The sequence below is a fragment of the Leptodactylus fuscus genome, chromosome 5, assembly GCF_031893055.1.
Source record: "Leptodactylus fuscus isolate aLepFus1 chromosome 5, aLepFus1.hap2, whole genome shotgun sequence".
Lineage (NCBI taxonomy): Eukaryota > Metazoa > Chordata > Amphibia > Anura > Leptodactylidae > Leptodactylus > Leptodactylus fuscus.
The window spans coordinates 17211193-17229146 of NC_134269.1; the positions used below are offsets into that span (position 1 = coordinate 17211193).

Consider the following 17954-nt stretch of genomic DNA (forward strand, 5'->3'; position numbering starts at 1 on the left):
CGTAATATATTCCTGTAAGTCTCTTTCTTCACTGAAGAAAGACTGAACCCCTCAGGATTTGTTTACTTTTGGGTGGTCAGGTCCCAGATTTGTTTTGTGTTATGAACCACATCTTAAATTGGCTTAAACATAATGTAGAACACTGTCAGGGCTCCTAGGAACCTATCTATAAAACATAGTGTAGAATACTGTCAGGGCTTCTAGGAACCTATCTATAAAACATAGTGTAGAACACTGTCAGGACTCCTAAGAACCTATCTATAAAACATAGTGTAGAACACTGTCAGGGCTCCTAGGAACCTATCTATAAAACATAGTGTAGAATACTGTCAGGGCTCCTAAGAACCTATCTATAATACATAGTGTAGTATATCCTGTGGCTGCCGCCCCCTCCCAAACTGCCTCATGTCGCCTCATTAGAGGTGCGGCCCTGATCTTATCTATAAAACAGTGTAGAACACTGTCAGGGCTCCTAGGATCCTATCTATAAAACATAGTGTAGGACACTCTTAGGGCTCCTAGGAACCTATCTATAAAACATAGTGTAGAACACTGTCAGGGCTCCTAGGAACCTATCTATAAAACATAATGTATAACACTGTCAGGGCTCCTAGGAACCTATCTATAAAACATAATGTATAACACTGTCAGGGCTCCTAGGAACCTATCTATAAAACATAATGTATAACACTGTCAGGGCTCCTAGGAACCTATCTATAAAACATAGTGTAGAATACTCTTAGGGCTCCTAGGAACCTATCTATGAAACATAGTGTAGAACACTGTCAGGGCTCCTAGGAACCTATCTATAAAACATAGTGTAGAATACTCTTAGGGCTCCTAGGAACCTATCTATGAAACATAGTGTAGAATACTCTCAGGACTCCTAGGAACCTATCTATAAAACATAATGTATAACACTGTCAGGACTCCTAGGAACCTATCTATAAAACATAGTGTAGGACACTCTTGGGGCTCCTAGGAACCTATCTATGAAACATAGTGTAGAATACTCTCAGGACTCCTAGGAACCTATCTATAAAACATAGTGTAGGACACTCTTAGGACTCCTAGGAACCTATCTATAATACATAGTGTAGAACACTGTCAGGGCTCCTAGGAACCTATCTATAAAACATAGTGTAGAATACTCTCAGGACTCCTAGGAACCTATCTATAAAACATAATGTATAACACTGTCAGGGCTCCTAGGAACCTATCTATAAAACATAGTGTAGAATACTCTTAGGGCTCCTAGGAACCTATCTATAAAACATAGTGTAGAATACTCTTAGGGCTCCTAGGAACCTATCTATAAAGCATAGTGTAGAACACTGTCAGGGCTCCTAGGAACCTATCTATAAAACATAGTGTAGAATACTCTTAGGGCTCCTAGGAACCTATCTATAAAACATAGTGTAGAACACTGTCAGGACTCCTAGGAACCTATCTATAAAACATAGTGTAGGACACTCTTTGTGCGCACCATGCTTCCACATGGTTTGTGGGAAGTCCTTCACAGCAGTGCCGTACTATTAAGGCGGATGTCGGGAAGGGGGTTAACGCAATTTGTTGCAAATTGATTTGGACCGAATCAAATTATATCAGAAAATTCACCAAACCTGCCGAATCAAATTTTCGAAAAATCCGCTCATCTCTAGCTAATATCAGATGCGTCTTGGACCTTCTGTGATTATTGACTCTTTACATTGGGGCATTTTTACCCTTCGCTCTTAAAATGTCTCTTGCATTGAACGATCAGAGCTCAAACCTATTTATAAACTCAATTTCCATAGAAAGATCTTTTCTGCAGAACCCGACTACCGGTAAATTGTTTGACCTGTAATCCTTCCAGGAAAAAATCATATTACCTGGATTATAAGTGTTTACAATTCTGCAACACAAGGAAGTGTTATCTACAAGTAAACTGCACACCACGCTACACACTACAGTACTAAGCACTGTGCAAATATTTTAGGCAGCCGTGGATAAAATGCTGCAAAGAATAGAAAAAAATAGAAGTGTAATAAATAGAAGTGCAAATAATCTATTCTTTTGTAGAGATGAGCGAACACTAAAATGTTCGAGGTTCGAAATTCGATTCGAACAGCCGCTCACTGTTCGAGTGTTCGAATGGGTTTCGAACCCCATTATAGTCTATGGGGAACATAAACTCGTTAAGGGGGAAACCCAAATTCGTGTCTGGAGGGTCACCAAGTCCACTATGACACCCCAGGAAATGATACCAACACCCTGGAATGACACTGGGACAGCAGGGGAAGCATGTCTGGGGGCATAAAAGTCACTTTATTTCATGGAAATCCCTGTCAGTTTGCGATTTTCGCAAGCTAACTTTTCCCCATAGAAATGCATTGGCCAGTGCTGATTGGCCAGAGTACGGAATTCGACCAATCAGCGCTGGCTCTGCTGGAGGAGGCGGAGTCTAAGATCGCTCCACACCAGTCTCCATTCAGGTCCGACCTTAGACTCCGCCTCCTCCGGCAGAGCCAGCGCTGATTGGCCGAAGGCTGGCCAATGCATTCCTATGCGAATGCAGAGACTTAGCAGTGCTGAGCCAGTTCTGCTCAACTACACATCTGATGCACACTCGGCTCTGCTACATCTGATGCACACTCGGCTCTGCTGCTGCATCAGATGTAGCAGAGCCGAGTGTGCATCAGATGTAGCAGAGCCGAGTGTGCATCAGATGTAGCAGAGCCGAGTGTGCACACTGTTAGCTAAGCACACACATTCAGCTCTACTTCATCGGGCTAATAGAATGCATTGGCCAGCGCTGATTGGTCGAATTCCGTACTCTGGCCAATCAGCACTGGCTCTGCTGGAGGAAGCGGAGTCTAAGATCGCTCCACACCAGTCTCCATTCAGGTCCGACCTTAGACTCCGCCTCCTCCGGCAGAGCCAGCGCTGATTGGCCGAAGGCTGGCCAATGCATTCCTATGCGAATGCAGAGACTTAGCAGTGCTGAGCCAGTTCTGCTCAACTACACATCTGATGCACACTCAGCTCTGCTACATCAGATGTGTAGTTGAGCAGAACTGGCTCAGCACTGCTAAGTCTCTGCATTCGCATAGGAATGCATTGGCCAGCCTTCGGCCAATCAGCGCTGGCTCTGCCGGAGGAGGCGGAGTCTAAGGTCGGACCTGAATGGAGACTGGTGTGGAGCGATCTTAGACTCCGCCTCCTCCAGCAGAGCCAGTGCTGATTGGTCGAATTCCGTACTCTGGCCAATCAGCGCTGGCCAATGCATTCTATTAGCCCGATGAAGTAGAGCTGAATGTGTGTGCTTAGCACACACATTCAGCTCTACTTCATCGGGCTAATAGAATGCATTGGCCAATCAGCGCTGGCCAATGCATTCTATGAGCCCGATGAAGTAGAGCTGAATGTGTGTGCTTAGCACTGGCCAATGCATTCTATTAGCGTGAGCTGAGTTTGCACAGGGGTTCTAGTGCACCCTCGGCTCTGCTACATCAGATTGCTACATCTGATGTAGCAGAGCCGAGTGTGCACACACGGCTCTGCTACATCTGATGCACACTCGGCTCTGCTACATCTGATGCAGCAGCAGAGCCGAGTGTGCATCAGATGTAGCAGAGCTGAGTGTGCATCAGATGTGTAGTTGAGCAGAACTGGCTCAGCACTGCTAAGTCTCTGCATTCGCATAGGAATGCATTGGCCAGCCTTCGGCCAATCAGCGCTGGCTCTGCCGGAGGAGGCGGAGTCTAAGGTCGGACCTGAATGGAGACTGGTGTGGAGCGATCTTAGACTCCGCCTCCTCCAGCAGAGCCAGCGCTGATTGGTCGAGTTCCGTACTCTGTCCAATCAGCGCTGTCCAATGCATTCCTATTGGAAAAAGTTTATGTCACAAAAATCACAATTACACACCCGATAGAGCCCCAAAAAGTTATTTTTAATAACATTCCTACCTAAATAAAGGTTATCCCTAGCTATCCCTGCCTGTACAGCTATCCCTGTCTCATAGTCACAAAGTTCACATTCTCATATGACCCGGATTTGAAATCCACTATTCGTCTAAAATGGAGGTCACCTGATTTCGGCAGCCAATGACTTTTTCCGATTTTTTTCGATGCCTCCGGTGTCGTAGTTCCTGTCCCACCTCCCCTGCGCTGTTATTGGTGCAAAAAAAGCGCCAGGGAAGGTGGGAGGGGAATCGAATTTTTTTGGAGTTTGCCACGTGATGTTCGATTCGAATCGAACACATCGAACAGCCTGATATCCGATCGAACATGTGTTCGATAGAACACTGTTCGCTCATCTCTATTAACAGGTTATCGCTGGGGAGTATTACAAACATTGCAATATTACATAAAAGAAGGAGATGCAGAAAAAAACACAGGGGTGGTGTCCTAAAAAACAGTGACTGATCTGCAGGTATTAATGAAGCCCAGAGATATAAAAAAAAAATGCAGAGAACAGGGAATAGTAAAGAGGATCATAGACATTAAGACCAGTACTGTGCTGAGCTACCCAACTTTGACCATTTGCACTACTGACAGTTTTATGTGACAGAGGGGTCCCAACTAAAGATTTGGATTAATTTCATTTTGGATTCGGCCAGCTCGGGTCTCTTATTTGTTTTGGGTTGAATAAGTTTGGTATGAACAACATCTTAAATTGCCATAAAATCATATCGTACAATACTCTTAGGGCTCCTAGGAACCTATCTATAAAACATAGTGTAGAATACTGTCAGGGCTCCTAGGAACCTATCTATAAAACATGGTGTAGAATACTCTTGGGAATCCTAGGAACTTATCTATAAAACATAGTGTAGAATACTCTTAGGGCTCCTAGGAACCTATTATCAGATTTCGGGGATGCCGTGGCATTCCTGCTATGCGGCGCATGCCCCGGAGGCGTGTCAGTGACTCCTCTGGCTGTTTGTAGTACACTAAGGGGTTAAGTTGCCTCCTTAGTGTCAGTTTGACTGGCAGGCTGTCTGGCCAGTCATTCCCATCTGTGATGGGTGGGGTTGTATCCCTGTTCCTATTTAACTCCACTCGCCCATCTTCATTTGCCTGCTATAGGTTCTATATGTTTTGGTATTGCCAGTTTCTGTATACTTGTACACTTGCTACTAACACTTAATCTTTGTTTTCCCTTCCTGTTCCTTGCCTGTTTAGTTTTCCTGTTTATTTCAGTATTCTACTTCTTACCTATACCTACTACTGGTCTAGCTTGAACTCTGTACTGCTATTGTTCTCTGTTACCTGCCGCTACTAGTAATTCCCTTTCTTATTTGACATCTCAGCCCACTGGTAGGGTAATTATAGGGAATCTATTTAGGTTCCTGTGAGGGGCGCCCTTGTAAGGACGTTACTCTGACGTTAGGCAGGTTCAGTCAGGGGTTCTTATAGGGAAAGTTTCCCAACCTGTTTCCGCCCACGTTCCAGGACTTGCACTCAGCCGTCACCAATCCAGGTCAGTGTCTTACACCTATCTATAAAACATAATGTAGAATACTGTCAGGGCTCCTAGGAACCTATCTATAAAACATAGTGTAGAACAGTGTCAGGGCTCCTAGGTACCTATCTATAAAACATAGTGTAGAATACTCTTAGGACTCTTAGGAACCTATCTATAAAACATAGTGTAGAACACTGTCAGGGCTCCTAGGAACCTATCTGTAAAACATAGTGTAGAATACTGTCAGGGCTCCTAGGAACCTATCTATAAAACATAGTGTAGAATACTCTTAGGGCTCTTAGGAACCTATCTATAAAACATAGTGTAGAACACTGTCAGGGCTCCTAGGAACCTATCTGTAATACATAGTATAGAACACTGTCAGGGCTCCTAGGAACCTATCTAAAATACATAGTGTAGAATACTCTTAGGACTCCTAGGAACCTATCTATAAAACATAGTGTAGAATATTCTTAGGGCTCCTAGGAACCTAGCTGTCTAATTTCTAGGCCTAGGCAAACATGGCCAAAGTTATGTCAAATGCATGTGACATAATTAATATTCTGGGGTTTCTTTTGTAACATGATTGACCTAGGGTCACTGCTGAAGCCTTAGACTGGGCTACCAGCATTCACATGGGTATGCTGTGCAACATGACGTCATGTCTATCTCACTACAAATGCTAATGCTTGTGAGGAGAGAGATAGTTAGATGAGCAGATTCTCCTCTACAACCTGTGCTCTGCTTGATTTCTATACTGCTCTCTCCTATCAAGGCAGAGAATTATATAAAACATTTCCCAGTCGTTGCAAATATATCAGATAAAATAAAAAGCAACAGGAGAATGTGAAGTCTACCTCGCAAGAATCGGGGGAACCATTTGGTGTCTCTATAGATTTGAGGTGGCTCCACTTCTCAAACTATCCAATATGCTTTTCAAATTCCAAGCTGTCCTTATTGCCTATAAGTAGAGATGTTTAACCGATGTGTAATGAATTTAGGGCGTTCATTACCTGCAACCTGGAAGTCAGAAGAGGAGACCCCAGAGTATAATAATTTTACTTCTGGTTCTATCCGAACTTCAGTCTGAAACAAGTCTTTGGGCCAAACCTGAAACTAATCGAATCTTTAGAGTTTCTTCTTTACCTACAAGCAGTCCTCTCAATTGACCTCCAAGATGACCCACTCAGTTCTTTTAGAAGGAAGTTTCCTATTGATCAATGCCTGATTGTCTAAGAAACCTAGTGACATTGTCTTTGGTTAAATCCAAGCCAGAACACCAAGGTATCTTAAAGATATTTATTATAAAGAATTTCCATCCAATGACAGAATCTTTCTAACCCCATAAGTCCTCATATGGCTATGTCCACAGAAAAGTAAAAAAATTAGAAAGATGAATTTTGGAAGACCAATTTACCCCAAGGGGCCAAGCATAGGTGGCAGCTGGGATTGACACATTCTTACAGTTCCTATTTCTCAACGTGAAGGAATGCTATAAAGTTGTGTGAAAATTTCTGCCTAATCTTAGTTATTATATCATCGTAAAGTACACACGAGGGGTGAATGGACTTGTTGTGTCATATTCTGGATTAATTCTACAGAATTCTTTATCTTCGTTTCATTGGCCAAAGTAAATACTGAAGAACTGTGAATCCCTTCAGTTCCAGCCTACAGTAGCAAACAGTAGTATTGAAAGGCTTGGCAAACCTGAGAAGATTCCTAGTTCTGACTCGAGTGTGTGCTTCTACTTCACCATAATAAACTTTGGGGGTTTCGTCACCTGCAAACCGGGAGTCAGAACAGACCCCTGAGTATAATAATTTTACTTCTGGTTCTATCCAGACTTGTTCAATCCGAAACAAATCTTTGGACCAGAAAAAAAATGCAACATAAGAGTAGATTTTCTCACACAGACTCGCAATACCCAAAACAATGGACAATGAGGGCAAGTAATAGCATGGTAACTGCCTAATAGCTCATTCATTCTTCTTACTTAGTCTGCCAGTAAAGGGATCCATTGGTAATTGAGTAGTCTCCTCTATTACCATATTGAAGAATACTTGTATTGTTGAGAAATGGGTATTTTTGGCCTACCCTGGTCAATGATCTGGAGGTAGAAGGTAGAAAAAATGGCACACACCACTCTAGGAAACTCAAAGAAGAGGGAACCATGACATTGCTAACCAGCTCCTAGGAAGAGGCAGTATAAGCATTAAATTCGGAGAAGTAGGTTCTTAATATGTCCTGCCTGAGGAGGAGAGGTCAGTGCTACAGAAAGGCCTCACTTTTTCACCAATGAATTAAATAAGTTCACTGTTGCTAAGGAAATTGCCGAAAATTGGGGAAGAAGAAGACGCAGAAGAGGCGGTTGCTGCAGAAGATAGAAGCGTCGCTGGAGAGAGTTCTCTGGCAGCATTTGGGACACCCCCAGTGCTGTCTGAGCACTGGGGCCCACCCCCAGTGCTGCAAAAGAACTCATTTGCATACCGGTAAAAAACTGTATTTCTACCGAATGGCGGGCCGGAGGCAACTGATAAGGGTAGGAGAAGAATAGCCTTTCTTAAGGCTATTCCAACGTGTCATCTAGAAAATAAAAGTGTTTAAATGATAGAATCTGAGGGCAAACCTCAGAACATTTGTTTTATATTGTGTTCAGATGAACTTGTTCGGATAGAACCAGAAGGGAAATTATTATATTCTGGAGTCTCTTCAGAAGTGGAGGCCAAGGGGAGGTGACAAAATAAAAAATATATATATATATTCACATCTCATATTTGGAATATCCAAGTCCTTTTGCTTCATGTTAACAATATGTTTTTCACTATGTAAGCAGCTTGTCAAACTTGCATGTGGGTGTACATACCCAGGGGTGTGAAATAGTTGGTCTTGGCTCGGGTAGTCATTGACAACCATGACCCAATTCTTCATATTCCTCCAGTTCCTCTTGCATGTAAAATTGTTCCTGCATACCCCTTAACAGACCCAGGGCAGTGTTGGAGACCAAGAGGTGGAAGTTGTTCTTCTTACATTCCTGATTGCATGAATATAAGAGTTTACTGTATTATACATATCAAATAGTTGACATAACTGATGCTGCAGTTGTCCATGCTGACAAATTTGGTGGCCTCCTCAAATGGCAGCAGGAGGTGACACACTTCCTTCATTTGTTTCCAGTGGCAGATTTCAAATAACTAATTTCCCTTGTGGTCTGCTGCATACAGTAATCATTCAGCACATACTGCTGCTCACACAGATGCTTCAGCATGTGCAACAGCAAGTTGGAAAGTTGCAGGTCAGAGCTACAAGAGCAGGGTATTTTGCTGCTATACAGTCCTATGAAAAAGTTTGGGCACCCCTATTAATCTTAATCATTTTTAGTTCTAAATATTTTGGTGTTTATAACAGCCATTTCAGTTTGATATATCTAATAACTGATGGACACAGTAATAGTTCAGGATTGAAATGAGGTTTATTGTACTAACAGAAAATGTGCAATATGCATTAAACCAAAATTTGACCGGTGCAAAAGTATGGGCACCTCAACAGAAAAGTGACATTAATATTTAGTAGATCCTCCTTTTGCAAAGATAACAGCCTCTAGTCGCTTCCTGTAGCTTTTAATCAGTTCCTGGATCCTGGATAAAGGTATTTTGGACAAACAATTCAAGTTCAGTTAAGTTAGATGGTCGCCGAGCATGGACAGCCCGCTTCAAATCATCCCACAGATGTTCAATGATATTCAGGTCTGGGGACTGGGATGGCCATTCCAGAACATTGTAATTGTTCCTCTGCATGAATGCCTGAGGATTTGGAGCGGTGTTTTGGATCATTGTCTTGCTGAAATATCCATCCCCGGCGTAACTTCAACTTCGTCACTGATTCTTGAACATTATTCTCAAGAATCTGCTGATACTGAGTGGAATCCATGCGACTCTCAACTTTAACAAGATTCCCGATGCCGGCATTGGCCACACAGCCCCAAAGCATGATGGAACCTCCACCAAATTTTACAGTGGGTAGCATGTGTTTTTCTTGGAATGCTGTTTCTTTTTGGACGCCATGCATAACGCCTTTTTTTATAACCAAACAACTCAATTTTTGTTTCCAAAATGAAGCTGCCTTGTCCAAATGTGCTTTTTCATACCTCAGGCAACTCTATTTGTGGCGTACGTGCAGAAACGGCTTCTTTCTCATCACTCTCCCATACAGCTTCTATTTGTGCAAAGTGCGCTGTATAGTTGACCGATGCACAGTGACACCATCTGCAGCAAGATGATGCTGCAGCTCTTTGGAGGTGGTCTGTGGATTGTCCTTGACTGTTCTCACCATTCTTCTTCTCTGCCTTTCTGATATTTTTCTTGGCCTGCCACTTCTGGGCTTAACAAGAACTGTCTCTGTGGTCTTCCATTTCCTTACTATGTTCCTCACAGTGGAAACTGACAGGTTAAATCTCTGAGACAACGTTTTGTATCCTTCCCCTGAACAACTATGTTGAACAATCTTTGTTTTCAGATCATTTGAGAGTTGTTTTGAGTAGCCCATGATGCCACTCTTCAGAGGAGATTAAAATAGGAGATCAACTTGCAATTGGCCACCTTAAATACCTTTTCTTATGATTGGATACATCTGGCTATGAAGTTCAAAGCTCACTGAGGTTACAAAACCAATTTTGTGCTTCAGTAAGTCAGTAAAAAGTAGTTAGGGGAATTCAAATCAATAAAATGATAAGGGTGCCCATACTTTTGCACCGGTCAAATTTTGGTTTAATGCATATTGCACATTTTCTGTTAGTACAATAAACCTCATTTCAATCCTGAAATATTACTGTGTCCATCAGTTATTAGATATATCAAACTGAAATGGCTGTTGCAAACACCAAAATATTTAGAACAAAAAATGATTAAGATTAATAGGGGTGCCCAAACTTTTTCATAGGACTGTATATCCAGCAATGTGCTTTTAGCCACAGAAGAATGACTGAGGTTCACACTTCCAAATTTAACACATACACCATGTAGGGAAAATGTATTATTCTACCCAACTATAGCACAGTTACAATATTCTTGCCACTGTCACTGTCAAACTCCCCAGTTGTAGTTGGCTGTGAGCTATTTGTAGTGATATTTTCTGTTGGATACAGCAGAACAATTCCTAGTTATACCACTGCGGCACTCCATCTCCCTCTCCCACATTACTCTGTAGTTAGATTTCAGTGTTAATTGCTTTTGCCCATTTTCCCTGTTTTGTGTCATCTAATGACTTCCCATTTTCTATAGTTCAGCTGTTTTGTATTTCTATTATTTTGCGCTTTGTACACTTGCATGACTATTTGCTTGGACTGTTTTTGACTGTTGCTATAATTTAATAAATTCCTTTGAAACTAAAAAAGGCAGTTGAAGTTGGGTTTTGGAAAGGAGTCGGTACATTAGGTGCCAAGGACAGCCCTGGAGGTCCATCCTTGTTGGCCCCCACCCGTCAGATCAGTCATAGAAATGAATATCCTGTAACTTTTTCAAAATTTAAGACTGCGCATGTAGACATAGGGTGGACAGTATAGATGGACTTGGCACATGGTGAGCTTTTATTTTTAAGAGGTTTTTATCTATTTATTTTTTTAATAAAAAAGAAGTTACTATTACACAGCGCCCACAGGGATAGCATCCAGCATATACCTATATGTATAGTTTCCTGTAATCTATACTATAACATCTGATTTAAAGTACAAACACCAAAAATAAAAAGTCTTGTCATGTAAAATTAGAATAAGATCAAAAAAAGATATAGAAAACCCATAAGATGACATGAATACATACACAAAAATATGGATAGAATGTGTTTTTCATATTCTTTTCACATAATTTTCTATTCACTTATTACTTTTTTATTATGTTTTTGCATATTTTTTCATTTGTTAATAAATATACAGTATATATATATATATATATATATATATATTCATATTCTTTACTTTTTTTCTTTTATGTAGATTATGAGCCCCATATAGGGACCACAATGTACTTTTTTTTTCCTATCAGTATGTCTTTGTAGGACGGGAAGAAATCCACGCAAACACGGGGAGATCCTGTTCCTGGCGGGATTTAAACCCAGGATTCCAGCGCTGCAGTGCTAACCACTGAGCCACCATGTTGCTCCCATATTCTTTACTCTTGTTTACCCACACCATTTAGTCATCCAATGAAAAAACTTCCATACTGCTACATTATTACTGTGCACTTTTTCTCTTGCTCTATGTATATCATTTATTTATATATCTTTTTTTCTAATTTTGCGTATGTCTATCCCCCATGTGTTCAGTTGCTTCACTTAGTAAGTGTGGTAACTCCTACATGTAGCTCTAGGAGTATTACCAGCTAGATGGCGCTGTAACTTCCCTTTCTTATAGGTAGAATTTTCACGACACACGTGCATAGTGAGCAAGATAACCGAGGAATAATGGGACGTATTGCGCATATCTCGCACAATGTAACTGCACACAGGATTACTCTATACCACAATGAGATGACATCAACCTTTTTTTATTAGTTGTGTACTGATTTTAGAATTTTTGCATACATATATTATTGTTTTTTTTTCACATATAAGGTAATTTTGGTTATTTCCTACTGTCGGCCACATAAGGGAGCATTCACTGTGTTGGCCATAAACTTTTTAGGGTATTTTACAGATGTTTATTATAGAGATTGTCTTGTGAGGCAGCTGTGTGAGAACAAGTCTTCCTAGTCCTAAATATTAAGCCATAAGGGACGCTGTGCGCTTTGTGTGAGAATCTTCTACCCTCTCACATAAAGCACATATTGGAGATATACAATGCCTTGTTCTTTAATATTGACTCTGGAACCTTAATCTCAGGTTCACGGCCAATGAGTAAACATTGAGCAACTCCATAAACAGTAATTCTTCTTACTAAATGTCTTTCAGCTGCAGATCAATCCACAAAACAGCAACATTGAAAGCTGAGGAAGAATGTGAGGAAATCCAACCCTACCGGGAACAGATCCATCAGATACAGGCACACATCTGTGGATTGGATATGGCCTTGACCCACCTAAGTATCTTGGTAAATATTTGGCTCACCTTTCCCCCAAGAATCTGTAAACAGACTGGAGCCTTAAATCCCCATCTATGGGGCCTTGGATTTCCCACCCCTCTATCTCCCGCTTTCTCAGAAAGGCATCTCATATTTCTAGACTGGAGGAGCTTTCATACCTAGAGCTTTGTACTTACCCCAAATACTCAAAAATCTGGGCACCATGGTTCTCCTTTACTATAGACGTTACCCGGTCCCATCTATGGGTCGAGACCCTCCTCCCCTCCCCCATTAAGACCTTCTCAATGCTGTTCCATGACTATTGTCACACTGTTCACATTGTTGTTAATGTTTTAACAGACTCTAGTCAGAGTCAGAGACTCCTGTCCGCCTTCTTGTGTATTTCTTACTCTCCAGACTTTGCACTTCTACTGCTGTTTGTATTTTCTAAACCATTAAAAAATATATTTTCAAAAAAAAAAAAAAAAACTAAGAGAATCAGTTCTGAGCTTATTGAAAAGGTTTAACATTGGTTACAGGTGGCACATTCTTCTCCGAGGTGACACTCATCACGCTGAGACCCAATCACGGGTATGAATTTTTTAAATTTTTTTTTACACTTACCTTGAGCCTCCTCCTATTATACTCTGAGGTCTGAAGAGATATAACATGTTTGCCTTAGAGAGTTAGAAATTGGATAGATAGGTTCCTAATAGTGTTCTACATTATGTTTTATAGATAGCTTCCTAGGAGCCCTGACAGTGTTCTACACTATGTTTTATAGATAGGTTCCTAGGAGTTCTGACAGTATTCTACACTATGTTTTATAGATAGGTTCCTAGGAGTTCTGACAGTATTCTACACTATGTTCTATAGATAGGTTCCTAGGAGCCCTGACAGTGTTCTACACTATGTTTTATAGATAGGTTCCTAGGAGTTCTGACAGTATTCTACACTGTTTTATAGATAGGTTCCTAGGAGCCCTGACAGTGTTCTACACTATGTTCTATAGATAGGTTCCTAGGAGTCCTGACAGTGTTATACACTATGTTTTATAGATAGGTTCCTAGGAGCCCTGACAGTATTATACACGATGTTTTATAGATAGGTTCCTAGGAGCTCTGACAGTGTTATACACTATGTTTTATAGATAGGTTCCTAGGAGTCCTGACAGTATTATACACTATGTTTTATAGATAGGTTCCTAGGAGCCCTGACAGTATTATACACTATGTTTTATAGATAGGTTCCTAGGAGTCCTAAGAGTGTTCTACACTATGTTTTATAGATAGGTTCCTAGGAGCCCTGACAGTGTCATACACTATGTTTTATAGATAGGTTCCTAGGAGTCCTGACAGTGTTATACACTATGTTTTATAGATAGGTTCCTAGGAGCCCTGACAGTGTTATACACTATGTTTTATAGATAGGTTCCTAGGAGACCTAAGAGTATTCTACACTATGTATTATAGATAGGTTCCTAGGAGCCCTGACAGTGTTCTACACTATGTTTTATAGATAGGTTCCTAGAAGCCCTGACAGTGTTTTACACTATGTTTTATAGATAGGTTCCTAGGAGCCCTGACAGTATTCTACACTATGTTTTAATTTAAGATGTGGTTCATAACACAAAAGAAATCTGGGACCTGAGCCACCGAAAACTAAACAAATCCTGAGGGGTTCAGTCTTTCTTTAGTGAAGAAAGAGACTTACAGGAATATATTACGCACATTATAGGGGAATAGAGAGTCTTGTATATTTGTATATATTAGCAATGCAGTTTGTAGTCACTCCTGATTCCTGCATGGACCCGTGAGCCACATAATAGGGCAGCAGTATGACAAAAGGAGCAGTGACAAATTGCCCCCCATCATATATTTAGGGCCCATAAACCTATGTACTATGCACTTTTGTCTCTGATTCTTTGTTTGGATGTCATTGTCCCTGGGTGTCATTAACCACCTCCTGACATCAGACGTACTAGTATGGGGGGCATTTACCCCTCCGGCGCCTCGGTCAAAGCTAACCAAGGCTCCATTTTTCCGGCGGCATGGCGGATCGTGTTGCCATGATAGTGGGGAGCCTTGTGAAGCTCCTCGGTCTGTCATTCAGTGGCTTTTATTCTAAAACCCTGGTATTTTGCAATACATTAATATTGTAATGCATTGCATTAGTGATCCGACCCCTGAGGTTCAAGACCCCTAGGGGGTCTAATAAATGCATAAAAATTTAAAAAAAATATATATAAAAAATAATAAAAATTCAAATCAACCCCCTTTCCCTAGAACACATATAAAAGTATGTAAATACTGTGAAACACATACACCTTAGGTATCCCTGTGTCCCTGTGTCAATGTGTTACGTGCTTTAAACGGAACCTTTTGAACTCAATGGGATTCTGTTTTGCATCGCTGATTCTTACGCAAGTTATCGTGCAAGAATCAGCAGAGCGTTACTCCATGTGAATGCCCCTGAAAAAGTTACGGGTGTCAGAATATGGCGACTTTTAGAAAAAAAATTTGGCACAGTTCTGGATTTTAGTTAAGGGGTAAATAAATAAATAAATGTAAATAAAACCGGGGGGGGGGGGAGTCAAAAACGGAAAACGAAAATCAAAAGATGTCGTTGGGGAAGGGGTTAATCTTTGCAGATCAGACTCTGATATGACACAAGCTCTACATTTTGCAATAGCTTGCAGGGACTGTTTGCTTTGTTTTTCCCGTAGATGATAGCAAAGCCTCAGTGCCCAGCAGCAGATACAGTTCATAGTGGATACACCATGGGGTGCAGACTTCTCTGGCTCACCCTCCTCGCTCTTCTGGCTGGCTGCTTTGGACAACCGTAAGTACAATGATTTTCTATTCCTTTGGACTGAGGTATAAAAGAAATATCTAGATTTTGCATGTGTGCAAGCCTTTTATACAGTATATATAGTCTGAGTGGATTGTAAGCTCCAAGGGCAAGGTGAGATTTATGGGATGACATATCAGGTGATTGTTCACAGTCTCCATTTACTAAGAGGTTCTGGAAGACACAAATCCCAGAAGGAAATGTAGTGTCCTACTAGGAAAACTACAGAAAGGAAAGAGTTAATTGTCTTGTCTTGCAGTCGCCTTAAAAAACTGTGTATTGCTATACTATTCTGCAATTGTAACTTTAAGGGTATATTCACAAGGCGAAAACGGAAGAGGAATTTTAGGCGGACTTCTGCCTCAAGTTCTTTTCCACTTTCCGCTCCTTTGACATCTCCTGGCAGAAAGCTGAAGTAGGATTGCAGAACACACAGCAAGATTGAGCAGAACTGTATTTTTTCAGTGTCCCGGCTACCTATTATATACAGTTGAAGGTAGATGGTAGATAACCCTAGGGCTGTGAGCAGTTCATATGACGCTCTGTCTCCAGGGCCGCACCTGCCATGAAGTGACCTCGGGCAACAGCCTCAGGAGGCGCCTCCTAACACAATCTGAGGGGTGGAATTTTTTTGTAATTGGCCACTACCTATTGGTTTAATCCAACAGGTAGTGGCCGAAATTTCCAAATCGATCCCAACTCCTTTCAAGTGTGGCCTCAGAGGGCACTGTAGTGTTCTTCAGCATCCGCACCCTGGAGCCAGATGCGACATGAGCAGGGATCGGTTAGTAAAGCACAGGCCAATACCTGTTGGAATAATCAAATCAAAGTAGTGGGTGAACTTGTGCAGCACCAGGGGAGGTGAGTATAAACAAAATACAGTTATACTCGCATCTCCTGAGCAGTGCCCCAGCATCCTTCTGGTCTGTGCCTGATATCACTTGCCCCGGGGGCCCTGCTGAGACCTATGATTGGACCTCCGAAGTCACATGGAGTGTGCCAAACATCATCATGTGACTGCAGAGGCCCAATTACAGGCATCAGAGTTGACCCCCGCTGCGTGTGAGGTCAGACAGAGATCTGAAGAACATATCACATATCGCTGACACCACAAAGAAGCCCAGGAGAGGGCTTCTACCAGTAAACCAGTAAACTGTGACTTTTACCATTTGCAACACAGTCTCCTGAATCTTAATCCTGCATTCGCCATCAAGAGCACTCCAACTTACATCAGGCTCATTGAGGTTCACCACTAGGATGTGTCCCCGGGATACTACAACCACTATCATGCACTTTCCAGACCCCCTCTGCAGTGCACCAGCCCGGAGGGTATCATAAAGATCCTTGCCAGCATAACCATCACTACTACTCTCAACCTCATGGTCTTCTTCCAAACAAGCCACTGCACATACCAAAACAAATCAAACCAACCAGTACTATTTACTTGTATATTGTCACACTAACTGGAAATTTAATTACAGTTTTATGTGGGATCTATAGGGCAGTGTCCCAAGGAGATTTTGATGCCCACCTTCCAACAACCCGTAAAATTAGGCCATAGTAGTCCTTAAATTTGGGCCATCAGCCAACCCCACATGCATCAGCTGTTCAGAGGTGCATCTGTTCCCTGTGCTATACAGTGCATGGTGACAGAAGCAGATAGCGCTATGCTCTGTATAGTGGCTGTTTTGGCCAACCCTTTAAGCCGACCCTATTGTTTGTTATGAATGGTCTGGTTGATGCTTCTTTTGTATCTTCTGTGTTAGGTGCACTCTTATTACACCCAGCGTGCTACATTTGGAGAGTGAAGAAACCATCGTTGTAGATGGACACAACAAGGCTTTTGAGGCTATCATTGTGATTCAGAACTTCCCCAAGAGGCATGTTACATTAGTAATGGAGAAGATCTCCTTGAATAGTGGCAACCAATTCCTGGGCACAGCTAAAGTCACGGTAAACATGGCACAACACAACAGACAAAAACACATCACACCTAGACCTATCAGTTCTTGATTTCACCCTTCATGGGACACTTGGTATCTTCTTTTCCCATCAGATTCCATCTACACATTTAGCTGAAGACCCAAAGGGCAAGCAATATGTCTACGTGACTGTGAAGTCTCCTGTGTGTAATATAGAAAAAGTTGTCCTGCTGGGCCATGAAAGTGGATATATCTTCATCCAAACTGACAAGACCATCTACACGCCGGGGTCCACAGGTATAACATGGACTGTTCGGGGTTATGGTAGTGCACTCTCTGTATAGCTCCCTATACGTTTCCATACATGAATTTCTGCTGTGGATCTATTAAGAGTTAACTCCATTATATAGATTTGCTTAGAGTCTTGAAAATTTGTCCAACTTCCCTTCTCTTACTACTTTGTACAGTTCTCTTCCGTGTCTTTTCTATGAACTACAAGATGTCCTCGGTGAATAAAGCAGTGACCATTGAGTTTTCGGTAAGATAACCCCTATGCTTCTTACATTTGTGGGGGAATGTTACCTTGGAATGGAATATGCTAATAAGGCCTGATTGGTGAAAAGATCTCAGAGAACTCATCGCAGATCTTCTATGGATGTGGCCTGTGCCAATCCTTCTGTCTCTTC

The 17954-nt window shown here is 41.7% G+C and overlaps 1 protein-coding gene across 1 annotated transcript in view; it reads left to right on the forward strand.

Moving 5' to 3' along the window:
* Nucleotides 1-15275: 15275 nt before the first annotated feature.
* Nucleotides 15276-17954, forward strand: part of LOC142204438 (A.superbus venom factor 1-like) — a 37755-nt gene continuing 35076 nt past the window's right edge. Inside the window, exons 1-4 of the mRNA XM_075275749.1 lie at nucleotides 15276-15337; nucleotides 17113-17299; nucleotides 17403-17565; nucleotides 17736-17806. Of these exons, the coding sequence (XP_075131850.1) occupies nucleotides 15276-15337; nucleotides 17113-17299; nucleotides 17403-17565; nucleotides 17736-17806 (483 nt within the window). The remainder of the gene's footprint in view (nucleotides 15338-17112; nucleotides 17300-17402; nucleotides 17566-17735; nucleotides 17807-17954) is intronic.